We start from the raw sequence: 18,901 nt of genomic DNA on the forward strand, positions 1-18,901 counted from the left end.
GGCGTTCTGCTTCCGATTCTTCGGCCTGAAAATAAGCCGTGTTAACATACCCTTATGCCGGTAAAACGTACTTACCTTGCTCCCGGGTCCTCTTCAGCCCCGGGTGTGGCGGTGTACACAACAAACTGATGCAGTGTCGGTGTCAGGACCTTGTGTGCTGTCGCGCCCAGAGCTAAAGAGAACCTGTGAGTGAGTTGGGTGAGTATATAGAGGGTTCTGGTTTGGGGTCTGTATTCATTTTTTTTCTTTTTGCTCTGGTCTGAGGTTTGAATTAATTTAGGGGTCTGGTTTAAGGTCTGAATTAATTTAGGGGTCTTATCTGGGGTCTATTCAATGTAATCTATCTATATATCTATAGTATCTGTCAAATAATGGGTTGTGTCTAACTTTCCAACCGGAATATAGCAAACACTTCCCAACATCAGAACGGTTTATCACACCCGGAGATTTTCAAAACACAAAACTGATCCTCGCTTTTCAACCCATGAAAAAGGAAAAGGTAGCTTATATAAGTTCTGCGAGGGGACGTTCTGTGTGCTTCAAGAGGGGTGTCTCTAATAAAGTGGCCATTCAGATGGCACTGTTAAAACTGCGAAGGCAAATTTTTTTTATTTTTTTTAATATCCCATACAGGTCCTTCTCAATGAATTAGAATATCATCAAAAAGTCACTGTCTAGTTAAGGGTTCTCAAAGAAAAAATATTCCGCTCACCGTGCTTCCTATACTATCAGGTGTTACTTCATTCAGATGGTGATTGCATAAATCCGCATTGGCAGACGGTAGAATCCATAAGGAAAGGCAATTGTAAAATCCAGCACCTCATCCAGTGATAAAAAAAAAAACTTAATTTATTTCAATAAATGAAAAAAATTATATAATAGCACATCCTAGGAAGAAACTCATAGTGACTAAGTTATGGGTTGCCAATTTTATAATTGGGTAGTCCACTAGTGCCAGAGACATCACAGATGTGTTTTTAGCCTGTCCCTCCTCAGGCAATGATAACAGGCAAACAATTGTTCTAAAATACAGTGAAGGAAATAAGTATTTGATCCCTTGCTGATTTTGTAAGTTTGCCCACTGTCAAAGACATGAACAGTCTAGAATTTTTAGGCTAGGTTAATTTTACCAGTGAGATATATATTATATATATAAAAAAAAAAAAAACTGAAAATCACATTGTCAAAATTATATATATTTATTTGCATTGTGCACAGAGAAATAAGTATTTGATCCCTTTGGCAAACAAGACTTAATACTTGGTGGCAAAACCCTTGTTGGCAAGCACAGCAGTCAGACGTTTTTTGTAGTTGATGATGAGGTTTGCACACATGTTAGATGGAATTTTGGCCCACTCCTCTTTGCAGATCATCTGTAAATCATTAAGATTTCGAGGCTGTCGCTTGGCAACTCAGATCTTCAGCTCCCTCCATAAGTTTTTGATGGGATTAAGGTCTGGAGAGTGGCTAGGCCACTCCATGACCTTAATGTGCTTCTTTTTTAGCCTCTCCTTTGTTGCCTTGGCTGTATGTTTCGGGTCATTGTCGTGCTGGAAGACCCAGCCACGAGCCATTTTTAATGTCCTGGTGGAGGGAAGGAGGTTGTCACTCAGGATTTGACGGTACATGGCTCCATCCATTCTCCTATTGATGCGGTGAAGTAGTCCTGTGCCCTTAGCAGAGAAACACCCCCAAAACATAATGTTTCCACCTCCATGCTTGACAGTGGGGATGGTGTTCTTTGGGTCATAGGCAGCATTTCTCTTCATCCAAACACGGCGAGTTGAGTTAATGCCAAAGAGCTCAATTTTAGTCTCATCTGACCACAGCACCTTCTCCCAATCACTCTCAGAATCATCCAGATGTTCATTTGCAAACTTCAAACGGGCCTGTACATGTGCTTTCTTGAGCTGGGGGGCCTTGCGGGAACTGCAGGATTTTAATCCATTATGGCGTAATGTGTTACCAATGGTTTTCTTGGTGACTGTGGTCCCAGCTGCCTTGAGATCATTAACAAGTTCCCCCCGTGTAGTTTTCGGCTGAGCTCTCACCTTCCTCAGGATCAAGGATACCCCACGAGGTGAGATTTTGCATGGAGCCCCAGATCGATGTTGATTGACAGTCATTTTGTATGTCTTCCATTTTCTTACTATTGCACCAACAGTTGTCTCCTTCTCACCCAGCGTCTTACTTATGGTTTTGTAGCCCATTCCAGCCTTGTGCAGGTCTATGATCTTGTCCCTGACATCCTTAGAAAGCTCTTTGGTCTTGCCCATGTTGTAGAGGTTAGAGTCAGACTGATTAATTGAGTCTGTGGACAGGAGTCTTTTATACAGGTGACCATTTAAGACAGCTGTCTTTAATGCAGGCACCAAGTTGATTTGGAGCGTGTAACTGGTCTGGAGGAGGCTGAACTCTTAATGGTTGGTAGGGGATCAAATACTTATTTCCCTGTGCACAATGCAAATAAATATATATAATTTTTACTATGTGATTTTCTGTTTTTTTTTTTAAATATAATCTATCTCTCACTGGTAAAATTAATCTAGCCTAAAAATTCTAGACTGTTCATGTCTTTGACAGTGGGCAAACTTACAAAATCAGCAAGGGATCAAATACTTATTTCCTTCACTGTATATAAAATACTAGTAAGAAATATAAAGTATATGGTACCGTTTAGTACTTTTATTTATAACATATTAATGGCCATGGATCATATATATTTTTTAGAACATTTTAGAACTACTGAACATATGTAATAAAGGTAGCAACAAAGAATACTCTTTTGCACAAGGTGACATAGGAGGGATTTTCTCTATGTTGGTTTCATTCCCATCTCACATTCGCCTAGTAGCTCCACCAAATTCTGTGTCAACAGATGGTCTCTTCCATGTGTAACCTTCATGATTTCAAAGGCCTGAAAAAAAAACAGAATTAGTAAATTTGTCTTTATTGAAATAAACTAAAAGAGGTATTACTGTTTCAGCAAATGTCAGATGGATATTTACGAATCCCCCCCCCCTCCTCGTCCCCACCAATCCATAGCATTCATACAGATGTAGCCGTCTTTACCTTGACTTTTAATGGATTAAATAAACAATGGCTAGATCTCTTATCTTTACTTTTTCAAAGAATTTTCAATGGCTTTTGTTGTGTGATATCACGCTGCAGCAAGTTATCAGAATCAAGTTAAAAATGGCTACATCTGTACTTATAATTCAGATTTCCCATATTCTTTCAGCTTCATTCCCACCACACTTGTGTGCTGTTGTCAATGTAGGTCTGGCCCCCCTACAATGTATAGTGGATCCACTGGCTCCAGCAGCTTCTCTCCTAGTTCCATCCTTTACCTCTCTTATATACTGTATACATATTTATTGAGCCTACTCTTCAGTCACCGTAGATAGGGAAGAGCTGATTGGTTCCAGTCGGGTAAAATCTGCACGAATGGCGCGCAGTGGAACATTCTGTACTGCAAGTGAAATTGGACATAAAAATTGGATCACTGAGCAGTGTAAAAATATTGCCTGGTCAGATGTACCCAGATACATCCACTCATCCTCCGGACTCTGGGACCTTGATTTCCAAATGAAATGCAAAATTTACTCTTATCTGAAAACAGTACTTAGGACCACTGAGCAACAGACCAGTCCTTTTTCTCCTTAGCCCAGGAAAGACGCTTCTAACGTTGTCTCTGGGTCATGAGTGGCTTGACACAAGGAATGAGATAGTTGTAGCCCATGTCCTGGATACGTCTGTGTGTGGTGGCTCTTGAAGCACTGACTTCAGCCGCAGTCCACTCCTTGTGAATCTCCCCCAGATTCTTGAATGGCCTTTTCTTGACAATCCTTACAAGGCTGTGGTTATCCCTGCTGATTGTGCACCTTTTTCTAAGACACTTTTTCCTTCCTCTCAACTTTCCATTAATATGCTTGGATACAGCACTCTGTTAACAGCCAGCTTCTTTAGCAATGTCCTTTTGTGGCTTACCCTTCTTGTGGAGGGTGTCAATGACGGTCTTCTGGACAACTGTCAAGTCAGCAGTCTTCCCCATGATTGTGTAGCCTACTGAACCTGACTATTGGACCATTTAAAGGCTTAGGAAACCTTTGCAGGTGTTTTGTGTTGATTAGCTGATTAGAGTGTGACACCAGGAGTCTACAATCTTCAACTTTTACCAAATATTCACATTTTCTGAGAGACTACATTTTGGGTTTTCATTAACGGTTAGCCATAATCTTCAAATGCTGGAAATAGATCACTCTGTGTGTAATGAATCTATATAATATAGGAGTTTCACTTTTTTAATTGAATTACTAAAATAAATTAACTTTTTGATGATATTCTAATTAATTGGGAAGGACCTGTACATTCCCGTCTTTATTTTATGTCTAGTAAATGTAAAACATTCTTTTTTAATGTGTTTTGACTACATGAAATCTCAGTGGGGCCACACACAAATCTCTGAAGTTCTCAATCGCCTAAGTAACCTAAATATTCATAAATTAGTATGGTATTTTTGCATTATAATAGTGCCCTGATGTCATCCACATATCTATCAAACCCCCAGATTAGAAGGAATGAAAAAAAGATTGAAAATAAATTTTCCTTTGTGAATACAAATGAAAGCGAAAAATCACCTTTTCTCCTATCCATACTGAAATGGGAAACTGGCTGCCTAAAATCACAAAAGCACATAAAAGTATGCAGATTGATTACCACAATGTTGGATCGTGATAACAAAAAAAGATTAGCTATAACTGCACTATACACATATGGTAGAAAGCAGAAGACAGCTCTTTTGGTACTTTGTATTTCATCCCAGACTGATTAAAATGAATGAGTTCTGATGTGACTCACACGGCAAATGACTTTGCGCAGTTTTCTGCATAATGAGAACATGCAGTGGAATAGGCACAAGGTCTGTTACAGGAAAATGGAATTGTGAACTAAATGAGACACTGGTGCTGTTATACTCTTATTAATGAGCGCTCGTTTTAGCTATTCCTCCAGGTTTCTGAGACATTTTATAATAAAATCCAGACAGAACATCAAATAGGTGTATTGTTCTTTGTCAGCACATAACACACTTGACATGTATTGCTTTGTTTTCAGATGAGATTGCCAGGAATATATCTAGTTGGTATAATACACTACTCAACATTGAAATTGCAACACCAAGAATGGCAAGCCGTAAGGTTATGCAAATTGATGAAAGTTGCAGGTATCGCTAATATCTGCAAATTATGACATTTTCAAGCACCTAGCTCAGGGCCAGATTAAGGGTGTCTTGCATATGGAGCAGTTAATTTATATGGGGGACCCCTACTAACTTGGGGACCTTCACCAACTCCAGACAAAAATAATAACGTTACTTTACATTATAAGGTGTATGGTTAACAATATATACTGTAGCTTAAAGAGGCTCTGTCACCAGATTTTGCAACCCCTATCTGCTATTGCAGCAGATAGGCGCTGCAATGTAGATTAAGGTAACGTTTTTATTTTTAAAAAACGAGCATTTTGGGCCAAGTTATGACCATTTTTGTATTTATGCAAATGTGGCTTGCAAAAGTCCAAGTGGGTGTGTTTAAAAGTAAAAGTCCAAGTGGGCGTGTATTATGTGCGTACATCGGGGCGTTTTTAATACTTTTACTAGCTGGGCGCTCTGATGAGAAGTATCATCCTCTTCTCTTCAGAACGCCCAGCTTCTGGCAGTGCAGACACAGCCGTGTTCTCGAGAGATCACGCTGTGACGTCACTTCCCCAGGTCCTGCATCGTGTCAGACGAGCGAGGACACATCGGCACCAGAGGCTACAGATGATTCTGCAGCAGCATCAGCAGGTAAGTAGCTACATCGACTTACCTGCTAACGCTGATGCTGCTGCAGAATCATCTGTAGCCTCTGGTGCCGATGTGTCCTCGCTCGTCTGACACGATGCAGGACCTGTGAGTGACGTCACAGCGTGATCTGGCAGAAGCTGGGCGTTCTGAAGAGAAGTGGATGATACTTCTCATCAGAGCGCCCAGCTAGTAAAAGTATTAAAAACGCCCCGATGTACGCACATAATACACGCCCACTTGGACTTTTACTTTTAAACACGCCCACTTGGACTTTTGCAAGCCTCATTTGCATAACTACAAAAATGGTCATAACTTGGCCAAAAATGCTCGTTTTTTAAAAATAAAAATGTTACTGTAATCTACATTGCAGCGCCGATCTGCTGCAATAGCAGATAGGGGTTGCAAAATCTGGTGACAGAGCCTCTTTAAATCACATATCTCTTATTTTACACCAGAATTTTGCACAATAAAAACACCATTAACAACCTGGCTCCTACCTGTTACACTTTGCGTCTTCCTCCGGCACAATATCACTGTTACCACCACTGTTATACTTTTTTATACTTTTTTTATACTTTTATACATGGGAGCAGTGTATGTGAGTAGGGGGGTATATGGGAGCAGTGCATGTGAGGAGAGTGTACATGGAGAGCAGTGTATGTGATTAGGGGGGTACATGGGAGCAGTGTATGTGAGGAGGGGGATACATGGGGAGCAGTGTGTGAGGAATGGGGTGTACATGGAGAGCAGTGTATGTGAGGAGGGGGTACATGGGAGCAGTGTATGTGAGGAGAGTGTACATGGAGAGCAGTGTATGTGATTAGGGGGGTACATGGGAGCAGTGTATGTGAGGAGGGGGATACATGGGGAGCAGTGTGTGAGGAATGGGGTGTACATGGAGAGCAGTGTATGTGAGGAGGGGGTACATGGGAGCAGTGTATGTGAGGAGGGGGATACATGGGAGCAGTGTATGTGAGGAGGGGGGTACATTGGAGCAGTGTGTGTGAGGAGGGGGTACATGGGGAGAAGCCTCGAGACAGGCGCATGAGCGGCAGTCTGGGGGTCACTGGAGGTACATGGGGAGCTGTGGGATACTTGTTTATCTTGATGAGTTGCGTGCCCAGGTGCATTGTGCTGTGTGTAGGGACCATTACAGTGACACATAAAGTATCTATGGCTCCATAATAAAGAGTCTCCTTACAGGCTACCTGTGCATTGTTCTACCATCTGATCTATTGCCTGATATCAACTTTATCACTGTGACAACCAAGTAATACATAACCACTACATACCAATCAGCCATAACATTAAAACCACTGAAAGTTGAAGTGAAGAACAATGAAGGAGTGGTCCAAAAAAGGACAACAGGTGAATCGGAGACAAGGTCATGGGCGCCAAAGGCTCAATTGATGTGCGTGGGGAGTGAAGGCTAGCCCGTCTGGTCAGATTTCACAGAAGAGCTACTGTAGAACAAGTTGCTAAAAAAGTTAATACTGGCTATGATAGAAAGGTGTCAGAACACACAGTGAACTGCAGCCTGTTGCGTTTGGGGCTGCATAGCCGCAGACCAGTCAAAGTGCCCATGCTGACCCTGTACAGCGTTGAAAGCACCTACATTGGGCACGTGAGTATCAGAACTGGCCCATGGAGCAATAAAATAAGGGGCCTGGTTAGATTAATCAAATTTTCTATTACATCATGTGAAGAAATGGCGCCAGTACAGATGTAGCCGTCTTTACCTTGACTTTTAACGCATTAAATAAACAATGGCTAGATCTCTTATCTTGACTTTTTCAATGACTTTTCAATGGCTTGTGTTGTGTGATATCACGCTGCAGCAAGTTATCTGAGTCAAGTTAAAGATGTCTACATCTGTATGTACTATGAGAAGGATGCAAGTCGGCGGAGGCAGTGTGAAGCTCTAAACAATGTTTTGCTGTGAAAGTTTTGGTTCTGGCATTCATGTGGATGTTACTATGACACGTAGCACCCCTTCATGGCAACGGTAATCCCTAATGGCAGTGGCCTCTTTCAGCAGAATAATGCTTCCGGCCACACTGTAAAATTGTTCAGGAATGGTTTAAGAAATATGACAAAGAGTTCAAGATGTTGACTTGGCCTCCAAATTCCTCGGATCTCAATCCTATCGAGCAACTGTGGGATGTGCTGGAAAAACAAATCCTATGCATGGAGGCCCCACCCTGCAACTAATAGAACTTAAAGAGGCTCTGTCACCAGATTTTGCAACCCCTATCTGCTATTGCAGCAGATAGGTGCTGCAATGTAGATTACAGTAACGTTTTTATTTTTTAAAAAACGAGCATTTTTGGCCAAGTTATGACCATTTTTGTATTTATGCAAATGAGGCTTGCAAAAGTACAACTGGGCGTGTTGAAAAGTAAAAGTACAACTGGGCGTGTTGAAAAGTAAAAGTACAACTGGGCGTGTATTATGTGCGTACATCGGGGCGTTTTTACTGCTTTTACTAGCTGGGCGTTCTGACGAGAAGTATCATCCACTTCTCTTCAGAACGCCCAGCTTCTGGCAGTGCAGACACAGCCGTGTTCTCGAGGTCCTGCATCGTGTCAGACGAGCGAGGACACATCGGCACCAGAGGCTACAGATGATTCTGCAGCAGCATCGGCGTTTGCAGGTAAATCGATGTAGCTACTTACCTGCAAACGCTGATGCTGCTGCAGAATCAACTGTAGCCTCTGGTGCCGATGTGGCCGACACGATGCAGGACCTGTGAGTAATGTCATAGATCTGCACTGCCAGAAGCTGGGCGTTCTGAAGAGAAGTGGATGATACTTCTCATCAGAACGCCCAGCTAGTAAAAGAAGTAAAAACGCCCCGATGTACGCACATAATACACGCCCAGTTGTACTTTTACTTTTCAACACGCCCAGTTGCACTTTTGCAAGCCTCATTTGCATAAATACAAAAATGGCCATAACTTGGCCAAAAATGCTCGCTTTTTAAAAATAAAAACGTTACTGTAATCTACATTGCAGCGCCTATCTGCTGCAATAGCAGATAGGGGTTGCAAAATCTGGTGACAGAGCCTCTTTAAAGAATCTTGGTGATAGATTCCATAGGACACCTTCAGAAGTCTTGTGGACTCCATGCCTCGATGGGTCAGAGCTGTTTAATGGCACGAGGGGGACATACACAATATTAGGCAGTTGGTTTTACTTTTATGGCTGATCTGGGTATAAGCCTGATGTTCTTGCCATCTAATTTGTAACGCCGGTGGCGGGTACCCGCTCCTGCCGGCGGTCCCCACCGCTGGGTCTGATACCTTGTCCGACAGCCTGTTCTTCATCCAGGCTACCGGCATCTTCATGTGTCTTCTGCTCCCGGCCGCACTGTTATTAGTGCGCACGCGCTGGCCGCCTCTTAAAGGGTCAGCTCACGCGAAATTCAAAAAATTACCCAATGACCCCTGCTGCTGCCCAGGACTATTTAAGGCACCTTCACCATCTCCCAGGTGCCAGGGCAATTTTGTAACAACTTAGGGCTGTCCTGCAAAGGTTCCTGTTTGCACCTGATCCTGTTCGCTATCGCTTTCAGTTATCAGTCTGTATCCAGATGTTCATTCCCAGTCTGTATCCAGTGATCCACTACCAGTCTGTATCCAGTGATCCGCTACCAGTCTGCATCCAATAGTCCGGAACTAGCCTGCATCCAGTAGTTCAGCACCAGTCTGTATTCAGTATCTCCTGACTGCCTGTGTCCAGTTACCTGCTACCTGCCTGCTACCTGCCTTTATCCATCTGCCACCTACCTGTCTGTGTTCCACTGTCCATCTACCTGTGCCTGTCTGGCACCTGTCTGGCCAGCAGCTACTTGAAGAGGTAGCGACCTGGCAGTCTCTCTGCAGCAAAGACCAGATCCCTGAATAGTTGTTAAGCGTGAAGACCACGGAGGCTGCTTAGACAAAGCCCTTAGGCCCTGTTCACACGGTGCGTAATCGGAGCAAATGTGCCAAAAACACATAAAAAATGCATGATTTAAGCTTCCCATTGACATCAATGGGAAAGCGCCTTGTTAGTGCATATGACGGATTTTCTTACACGTGCATGTTTAAAAAACGCGTTGTGTAAAAAACAAGAAGCGTCAGGTCAATTATTTGGCACGTAAAACGCACCAAAAATGCACCTAATTCCCATAGTCAATGGAAGTCCTAATTACGTGCCAAAAAAGCGCCATAGAAGCGCACAAAAATGCAACAAAAATGCATAAAAAATGCCAGTCTTTTAAAAAGGGCTATACAAAAACGCTAGTGTTTTTGACAAGTTTACGCGTTGTTTTTTTTTAGCGCCATGTGAACAAGGCTTCACACGTGGCCCTAAGCCAATCTGGCGGAGTAGCCCAGTGGATCCACAACCCTTTTGGTCGTTACATTGTATCATTGCTATTGAGAAAAACAAAAACTACAGCGGTAGATCCCAACCAGCAAAGAGGTAGGAAACATAAAAATCCTGGCTGAGGATACCTGTAGTAACTGAAGATTTTAAGATCCTGTAACTTTGAACAAGAAGATAATAGTAAGCAAATATTTATTTTCTTTTTAATGAAGTTTTATGTTTTGTATATATAGACCAGTTTTAAGGGAGACACAGAAGTCTTCTTCAGATATAAATTCTCACAAATGTCTTGTGGTAATTGCCAAAGCCGAGTCTTTTCTGTGGTCATTAGAATTACTGTCATCTTTTAACCACTATTAGGACACCTAAAAGTAATTGAAATAGTTTTCTCTGCTTATTAAATTTCTGGGAGAAATAGACACAATTACCAAGTGTAATTACCCAGAATTCACTGCTGCTTAGGATCAGTATGGTGAGGCGCTATAATGGGCAAATATGATGTGTGAGACATTTCGTCCTCTAATTATTGGTGTACTAGTGAATAAACAAGTTGTAGCTCTTTTCAAAACTACAGATGTTACAAGTTATGTGCAGAGATGCCATAGTAATGGCATCTGGGATATTCAAAGGATGCTGATCCTGCAAAGTCTGAATTCTCAAAAGTGCTGAAGGGCAAGTTTCTTCTGTACACAATGTGCAATTATATGCGAGACAGTGACCAAGAGCTCCTCAGCTTTGTCTCCAGAAAGACCATTGTTTGGTATTTTAGTGTTAATTAAGTAAAAATGAGAATTCCTTGTTGTTTTCCTTAAGGAACAATGTTAGTATTTCTCTGTAGATGCTTTGGCCAGGTTTCCAAAACTTGTTTATAGTGTATTTTCTTGGCAGGAGATACTTGTGCTTTTTTCTTTAATAACATTAATGGATACTATTAGGCTGAGTTCACACGGGGCGGATACGCTGCGTAAAAGCACCCAGCGTATCCGCTCCGTGCCCTGCAGGGAATTCCGGGCGAAAAACCGCACCAAACTGTGGTGCAGTTTTTCGCACCCCAATGTCTGCTGCGGAAAACTGCAGCACTTAGCCGGCCTGCTAAAACATTATCCCAGGAGACCGCTGCAGCCTGTGATTGACTGCAGCGGTCACATGGGATAAAACAAAATCCCAGGAGGCTGGCCTGGAAGAAGAAACACAGACTCCTGGGTAAGTATAAGATTTTTTTTTTTTTTCTGAGTTGTGTTTTTTGCAGCGGAATCACTGTGAACCCGCTGCAAAAAATGCAACAACTGCTATTTGTTGCAGGTTTTACCCCCATTCAATTCAATGTGTAAATCAAATGCTAAATAAGCAGCGTTTACGCAAATACAATTGACAAGCTGCAGAATAACATGTGACCGCCACTACAGCCTGTGATTGGCTGCAGCGGCGGTCACATGGGATAAAACATCATCCCAGGAGGCCGGCCTGAGGAACGTCAGAGGTACGGCCTTATTCAGACAAACGTGGGGCAACTCGGACGCGAAAAAGGGCTTTTTCAGCCGTCACACGGACACATGTATTTCAATGGGGCTGTTCACACGGCCGTTGTTTCAATGGACCGTGTGAAGGGTTCGTTGAAAAATAAAATATGTCCTATTTTCTTCTGTTTTCACGGATCTGTGAAAATGGGACCCGCTCGGGGGCGACGTGGACGTAAAAAACAGCAGTTTTTCATGTCCAAGTTTCCCCACGTTCGTCTGAATAAGGCCTAAGGCCTCGTTTACACGAGCGTGATATACGTGCGTGCGACGCGCGTGCTTTTCACTATATTAGTCTATGGGGGCATGCAGACAGTCCGTGAGTTTTGCTCAGCGTGAGTCCGCTGAAAAAAACTCACGACATGTCCTATCTTTGTGCGCTGTTCGCGCATCACGCACCCATTGAAGTCAATGGGTGCATGAAAACCACGCATGCCACACGGAAGCACTTCCGTGCGAACTGCGTGATTCGCGCAACAGCTTTGAAAAGGATGAATGAAAACAGAAAAGCACAACGTGCTTTTCTGTTTACAAACATCCAAACAGAGTGTCATAATGATGGCGGCTGCGCGAAAATCATGCAGCCGCGCATCATACGCTGATGACACATGGAGCTGTTATGTGACTTTTGCGCACGCTTGTGTAAATTAGTCCTAAGTATAAGGTTTTTTTAATTTTTCTAAGTTGCGATTTTTGCAGCGTAATCTCTTGCGATTCTGCTGCAAAAGTCGCAACACTTGAGTGTTTGTTGCAGGTTTTAGATCCCCATTGAATTCAATGGGGAAAACCCGCAACAAAATAGCGACGATTCCGCAAACCCAATTGACATGCTGTGGCTTAAAAAAAATGCACCACAGGTCAATCTGTGTGCGGAATCTCCGCATATCAGGTATGCAGCGTTTGGATGAGATTTCTTGAAATCTCGTCCACTCCTCTGCTACTGTAATGTGCTGCAGATTTTTCCGCAACTAAATACGTTGTGGAAAATCCGCAGAATTTACACCATGTGTGGACTAGTCCTTACAGTGTTTCAATTAAAGGGAATGTGTTGCCAGCAAAACATGATTTTTTTTTTTTTTAGTTAAACAATTAGTGTATAGGTGATTAAACATTGTTCTAATTTTTTTTTTTTTTCACGAGTCAGGAAATATTATAAATTGGATTCAATTGGATTCTAATTTATAATATTTCCCAGCACTTGTCACTAGATGGAGCCATTCCCAAAATTGCAGCATTGCATGTGGTAAAGCAACCACATTGCTTTATGCTGCAAAATTGGGTAAAAAGCCCTCGCTCTAGTGAGCTCACAGAATCCCCCCTCCTTTATCCTGGCTAGTGCCGGGAGAAACGAGGGGTTTGAACGGTCTAACCTCCTACACTGTGTGTCGCCATTTTTTGAGCTAACACACAGTGTAGAAGGTTTACATACAGTAGTAAACACACACTGAACACAAACATACATAGAAATCCCTTACCTGCTCCAGTCGCCGCTGCTCCCTCCGGTCCATCCGCTCCGTCTGCTGCCGCTGCTCCATGTGCACAAGTCCGGAAGCCGCGACCGGAAGTAGTAATCTTACTGTCCGGCCGCGACTTCCGGTCCACAGGAAAATGGCGCCGGACCGCGCGCATTTCAAATTGAACTGTGTGGGAGCGGCGCATGCGCCGTTCCCACACAGCGGCGTACAATGTTAGTGGATGGAACGGGCCCCGTTCGCAGTCTCTATGGGACTGGAGCTGCCGTATTCCATGTCTGTATGTGTCGTTAATCGACACATACAGAAATGGAAAAAAAAATGGCAGCCCCCATAGGGAAGAAAAAGTGTAAAAATAAGAAAAAGTAACACACAAACACACAAATTAATCCAAACGTTTTTAATAAAGCACTAACATCTTTAACATATTAAAATTTTTTATGTGGTAACACTGTTCCTTTAAGGGGTTGTCCAGGTTGGGGGCTTTTTTTTTTTTATACTGATGACCTATCCACAGGAGATATGTAGGAGATCAGCAGCACAACCAGGTCAATTTTCATCAGCAAGAAAGGACACCTCCCCAATCATGGGGGGTGCATGCAGCAAAAAGAGCCCCAGGTCCAAGGGAAGCAAATGTATACAAATTGGAGAGAGGAACTGCAGCACTCAGGATTATCCAACAAAAGTGTATTTTATTCACCAAGCATAAAAACACTTGCAACTCGTTTTATATAATAAAATACACTTTCGTTGGATAATCCTGAGTGCTGCAGTTCCTTTCTCCAATTTCTATCCACAGAATAGGTTATCAGTATATGATTGATTGGGGTCCGACACCTGGACCCCGCACTGATCCACTGCTCAGGCTGCCTGCGGGCGCCGGAATCCATGCAGGGGTCGTGCCGGAAACAGAAGGCTTCGGTCACAGTATAGTGGCCGCGCTACAGTACTGCAGCTCTGCTTTTATAGTGAAAAGGAGCAGAGTTGCAGTAACCCAGCATGGCTGCTATACAGTAGTCGGAATTTTCTGCATAGCTTCCGGTAGCCCGAACAGCTGACCGGTGCGGGGTCCGGGTGTCTGACCCCCACCATAATATAATGATGACCTATCCCGTGGATAGGTTATTAGTATAAAAAACAGCCTCCAAACTGGACAACCCCTTTAATGTTTACAAAATCGTATATTATCTAAATTATTATATTTTTCCTCAAGTTTTTTTGTTTAACCCCTTCCCTTCAACTCCTTGTAGATTAAAGGGCTATAAAAGCAGCCCGATACCATTAGGTTGCATAGTTACATAATACGATTGAAAAAAAAAAACCATATGTCCATCAAGTTCAACCAAGGGATGTAAATGTATAGGCTGCACATAAGAACTCGATTGGGCTAAAACAATCAGTTCGCTGTCGACTAATGCCCTGAACACGGTTTTCATATTGAGCGCTGTACTCCCGAGGGCAGTAGTCACACTTGCATTTGCATCATCATTTGATGACATCACAGGGATTCCCCGGGGCAGAGGCCGCACAAGCTCTGACTTCTCTACACATTCCTGTATACAGACAGCTGATAACAATGATCTAATTCACTGTTACCATTATATCACTGTTATTAGTGATCTGTATTTGGAGGTCATGTGTTCCCTGCTACCCTCAATATGATATAAAAAAATAAAAAAAAAGCCTTACGTGTCTCAGTAGTAAAAAAAAACCTATTTGGGTAGACCTAGAAATAAAAAAAAACCACACCTTTAAAATGCAGCATTCCAAAAGGTAAAATTTTGCGCTGATTATCAAGGACCGCAACACCATCAGTTATGAACTGTCTAAGAGATCAAACAACAGGACATGATGGCAATTAAATATTGAAGTCGAACATTATACTGACCTGCTTAAGCGTAGTCATAGCTTCATGAAACATGCCCAAATGTAGCTGGAGTTTGCCCACTTTCATTATCTGGACGGCCCGCACCGGGTGGTAGTTTGGATAGTACAAGCTGAAAACAAATAAATAGAAAATAAAGAATTTTTTTCTTTGCTAATAAAGATATTTTTTTTAGATGTACAGCATGTATAATCTTACACAGGACTCTTTTTAATAAGAGCAGGCGGATTAGGATAGACAATAAAATATATAAATGATCATAGGCTACTTTTGTCCTGGTCGACACCGATGGGGACTTGGGCTGTTGTTGCACAATAGGAAGATCCAATAACTATATGCAAACATTAAAGAAGTAATTTGCTTTATTAGCACTGTTCGCTCTGCCAAGATGTATGCAGGCACTACAGCAGAAGACCAAAACCGGAAATAAAATCGAGTGTTTACAAGTACTTGTGCTTTCCCTAAAGAACTCCAGTATAGATATGTGCACCATGGAATGGATCATGTAGCGAATAAAGGAATTTTATATGCTCCCCTCCCCCCAGGTACTACACAACGCCTCGTTCACACAGTGCAGTTTTGGTATTATGTTTTGTTTGTTTTTTTAAAAGCCAAAAAAAGCTAGGAGTGAATTCCAAGGGATTGGAAAGGTGTAAATGAAAGACCTGTACTTGGGGCCTCCTGTTTTATTGGTGGTGGTCTCAGACACCCTGTGGATAGATGATAAGGGTATGTTCACAAGCTAAACAAATAACGGCTGTAAAATATGGAAAACAGCCTGATTTTCAGCCGTTTTTTTAAGCATAAAGCACTTTTTGAGGCCATTTTTGGAGCTGTTTTTCTATTGACCCAATGAAAAACGGCTCCAAAAATGGCTCAAGAAGTGACATGCACTTCTTTTCACGGGGGCATTTTTTTCAAACAGCTGTGTAAAAAAATGCCCCATCGGAAATGAAATGCAGTTTTTCCCATTGAAATTAATGAGCAGATGTTTGGAGGCGTTCAGCTTCCGTATTTACAGCCGTTTTTTGGGGCGTTTACGGCCGTGTAAACATGCCCTAAATGTTAATAGTAAAAAAAAAATAAAAAAAAAATTGTACCTATGGGCAATCAATTGCAAATATTCCGAAATATATAAAAAAAATATTAAAAAAAATGGGTCAGCAGTAAATGGGATATGTCTGTATATAATACAAATAATAATAATATATGAATATATTATTATGGAAACAGTGTTAATTTGTTTATTACATGTTGGAGATTGTATGTTAATTCACTTCCATATCATGTTATTTGGATAGGGCTATTTTCGCTCCAGTTTCAAGTATTATCACTTTTCATTTTATTTTCTTAGGAATATGGAGAAGATGTTTATGTAATTTATGCTGTGTAAATTGTTTTTGTCTTCATGTTAGTCATTGATTTTTGATAGAACAGGGCTCCAGTCTGTTAGCAACTCTCTGTATACATTATGAACCTAACAGAGCCTAACTGCAATGCAGCTACAAAGAAGACCGCAATATCGCAAGCCATGGTTCATGTTGGCCTATTATATTGACCAATTAGAACCCACTAAATAAATGTAGTCAGCCAGCAAATAGAATATCGCAACGCCATTTATATACTTGGGATAAAGTATCCCTTATTTAGTAGATTCTATTTTGTTTTTCTATTATTTTCTATTGTATTTTGTTTGTTGTATCTTTAAATAAGACACTCTTAATAAGACAGGATGAATGCTCCACAGGATCTAGTATCTGTATTCCCCATCAATATCATATCATGTTGTTTCTTTAATAGGAGTCCCCAAAATACATGCAGACCTTGGTTAAATCCATATACAAAGGTTCAAAAATAGTATACTATCTATGGGTAACTAAGGATCACCAAGCAAAAAAAAACACCACCAAAGTAGTATTTCAGGAATATAAAGCTATTCTTAGACTTTTCTCCATGAGCAGTTTCCTGTAAATAAGAGCAGGTGTAAACTGTACAGTATATCTCATATAAACATTGTTTAATGAACGTCCCTGTCTGCAGCTGTAGGCAGCCATACACATCTGTGTTACAATTCTTCCTCATTACCGTCAGAAAGCAGCACTGCCTCTGTGGTCGGGTGCAACTCAATCCTTTCAGACAATTGGCAACACTCCAATATGTGAATAAAAAAGTGGTGTGTGTTATTCACCCCAGCAACGTTTCAATCCAACTCAATGGTCTAGTCTCAAAAACATCGGCCTATCCTTAGGATGGGCCATCAATAGCTGATCGGGCAGGGTCCGACTTCCGGCACCCTGACGATCAGCTGTTTTGAAGGGGCTGCAGGAATCGTACGAGCGCTGCTTCCCCTTCAGTTCCTTCACTGCTCACACTGTGATCCGCCGACACGCTTGTAGCTGAATGGGGAAGGAACGATTGTAGTAAAGATCTCTTGTCCCCACACAATCCTGATCATAGCTCCTTGTGAAAGGAGCAAACAAGCACCGATCAACGGGCTGTCGTTACCTCCGAAATAGACCAATGTCAGCTTAAACTAAGATTCAACGTGAAAATGTAAAATTCAGTTTTTGCCTGGTATACCATTAATCTCTGAGTCTGTAAAACCATACTTATCAGGGGTCCTGCAATGTAGAGATATCTCGTTCTTCCTGCCTGGTTTCTCTAGATCCTGTAAAATCTAGCACTGGGGGCACTTATTTATATAGAGGACAGGATGCATATTATGTAATGAGGAGGCAGGCCGTGAGAAGCCTTGTATCTCTGCATCAAGTAATTCATATTTTAATATTAAAATATTAATATTGTATTTCCAGTTTTCTCCCACCCTCCAAAAACATACTGACTGATATAGCTTCCTATGAAATTGGCCCTAATGTCTGTGTGTGTGTGTGTGTGTGTGTGTGTGTGTGTGTGTGTGTGTATGTGTGTGTGTATGTGTGTGTGTGTGTGTATGTGTGTGTGTGTGTGTGTGTGTCAGAGAGGGAACTAGACTGTTACCCCATTGAGGACAGAGACTGATGTAAATAATTTGGCATTATATAACAGTAAGGAAATAAAATATCTTTATATCAAATCATTCTATCTTTTGATGAATAATGGAAATATTATAAGCTTGAGAAAGGTCCTGGGAACAAGGACTAAAATGTTGCACAAGGAGTTATAAAGTCCAAACTTTTTTACACCTATTTGTTTTAGTTCTGTCTATTTTCTTATTCTATCTATCTATCTATCTATCTATCTATCTATCTATCTATCTATCTATCTATCTATCTATCTATCTATCTATCTATCTATCTATCTATCTATCTATCTATCATCTATCGTCCCTCTGCATATACAGGGATATATAATACACTCATAATGACAGTATCAAGCTTCAGTGCTTCTCATTGTATGCAATTTTTGCGCTGATGCTCATGCATAGTGAACCATAGAAATTGCAAAATAATAAGTTGTTATGAAACAATGAAGTGGAAGATAGAATAAGCAGATTGTAATAAATATGAATCAGCTCATCTGAAAATTAAAATGAAAGATTGCTTCATGTGAAAAGTAGTAAGATAGAGAGATCTATAACTGTAAGAACCTGTGAAATATTACACTAGACATAAGAGAAATGTGAGTGGGTTATTGATATACATTCACTTTCTTTAGATTTAAAATTTTCGATTACAAGATCACAATGTAAATGTTAACAACCTGTTTAGCCATTCATATCACTCAAATGTAGTAAGGAAAAATTCTCAACTAGTTTAAATGAAATCTGCAGTTTCTTAGGCTACGTTCACACTTACGTTCACATCGAACAATGC

The 18,901-nt window shown here is 41.4% G+C and overlaps 1 protein-coding gene across 1 annotated transcript in view; it reads right to left on the reverse strand.

The window, feature by feature from the left end:
• Nucleotides 1–2,665: 2,665 nt before the first annotated feature.
• SMYD3 (SET and MYND domain containing 3) overlaps nucleotides 2,666–18,901 on the reverse strand; it is a 655,697-nt gene continuing 639,461 nt past the window's right edge. The window contains exons 11-12 of the mRNA XM_075862906.1: nucleotides 15,093–15,201; nucleotides 2,666–2,917 (exon numbers count right to left, since the gene is read on the reverse strand). Coding sequence (XP_075719021.1) covers nucleotides 2,816–2,917; nucleotides 15,093–15,201 — 211 coding nt within the window. The 3' untranslated portion in view covers nucleotides 2,666–2,815. The remainder of the gene's footprint in view (nucleotides 2,918–15,092; nucleotides 15,202–18,901) is intronic.

Source organism: Rhinoderma darwinii, chromosome 4 (assembly GCF_050947455.1).
Source record: "Rhinoderma darwinii isolate aRhiDar2 chromosome 4, aRhiDar2.hap1, whole genome shotgun sequence".
Classification (NCBI taxonomy): Eukaryota; Metazoa; Chordata; class Amphibia; order Anura; family Rhinodermatidae; genus Rhinoderma; species Rhinoderma darwinii.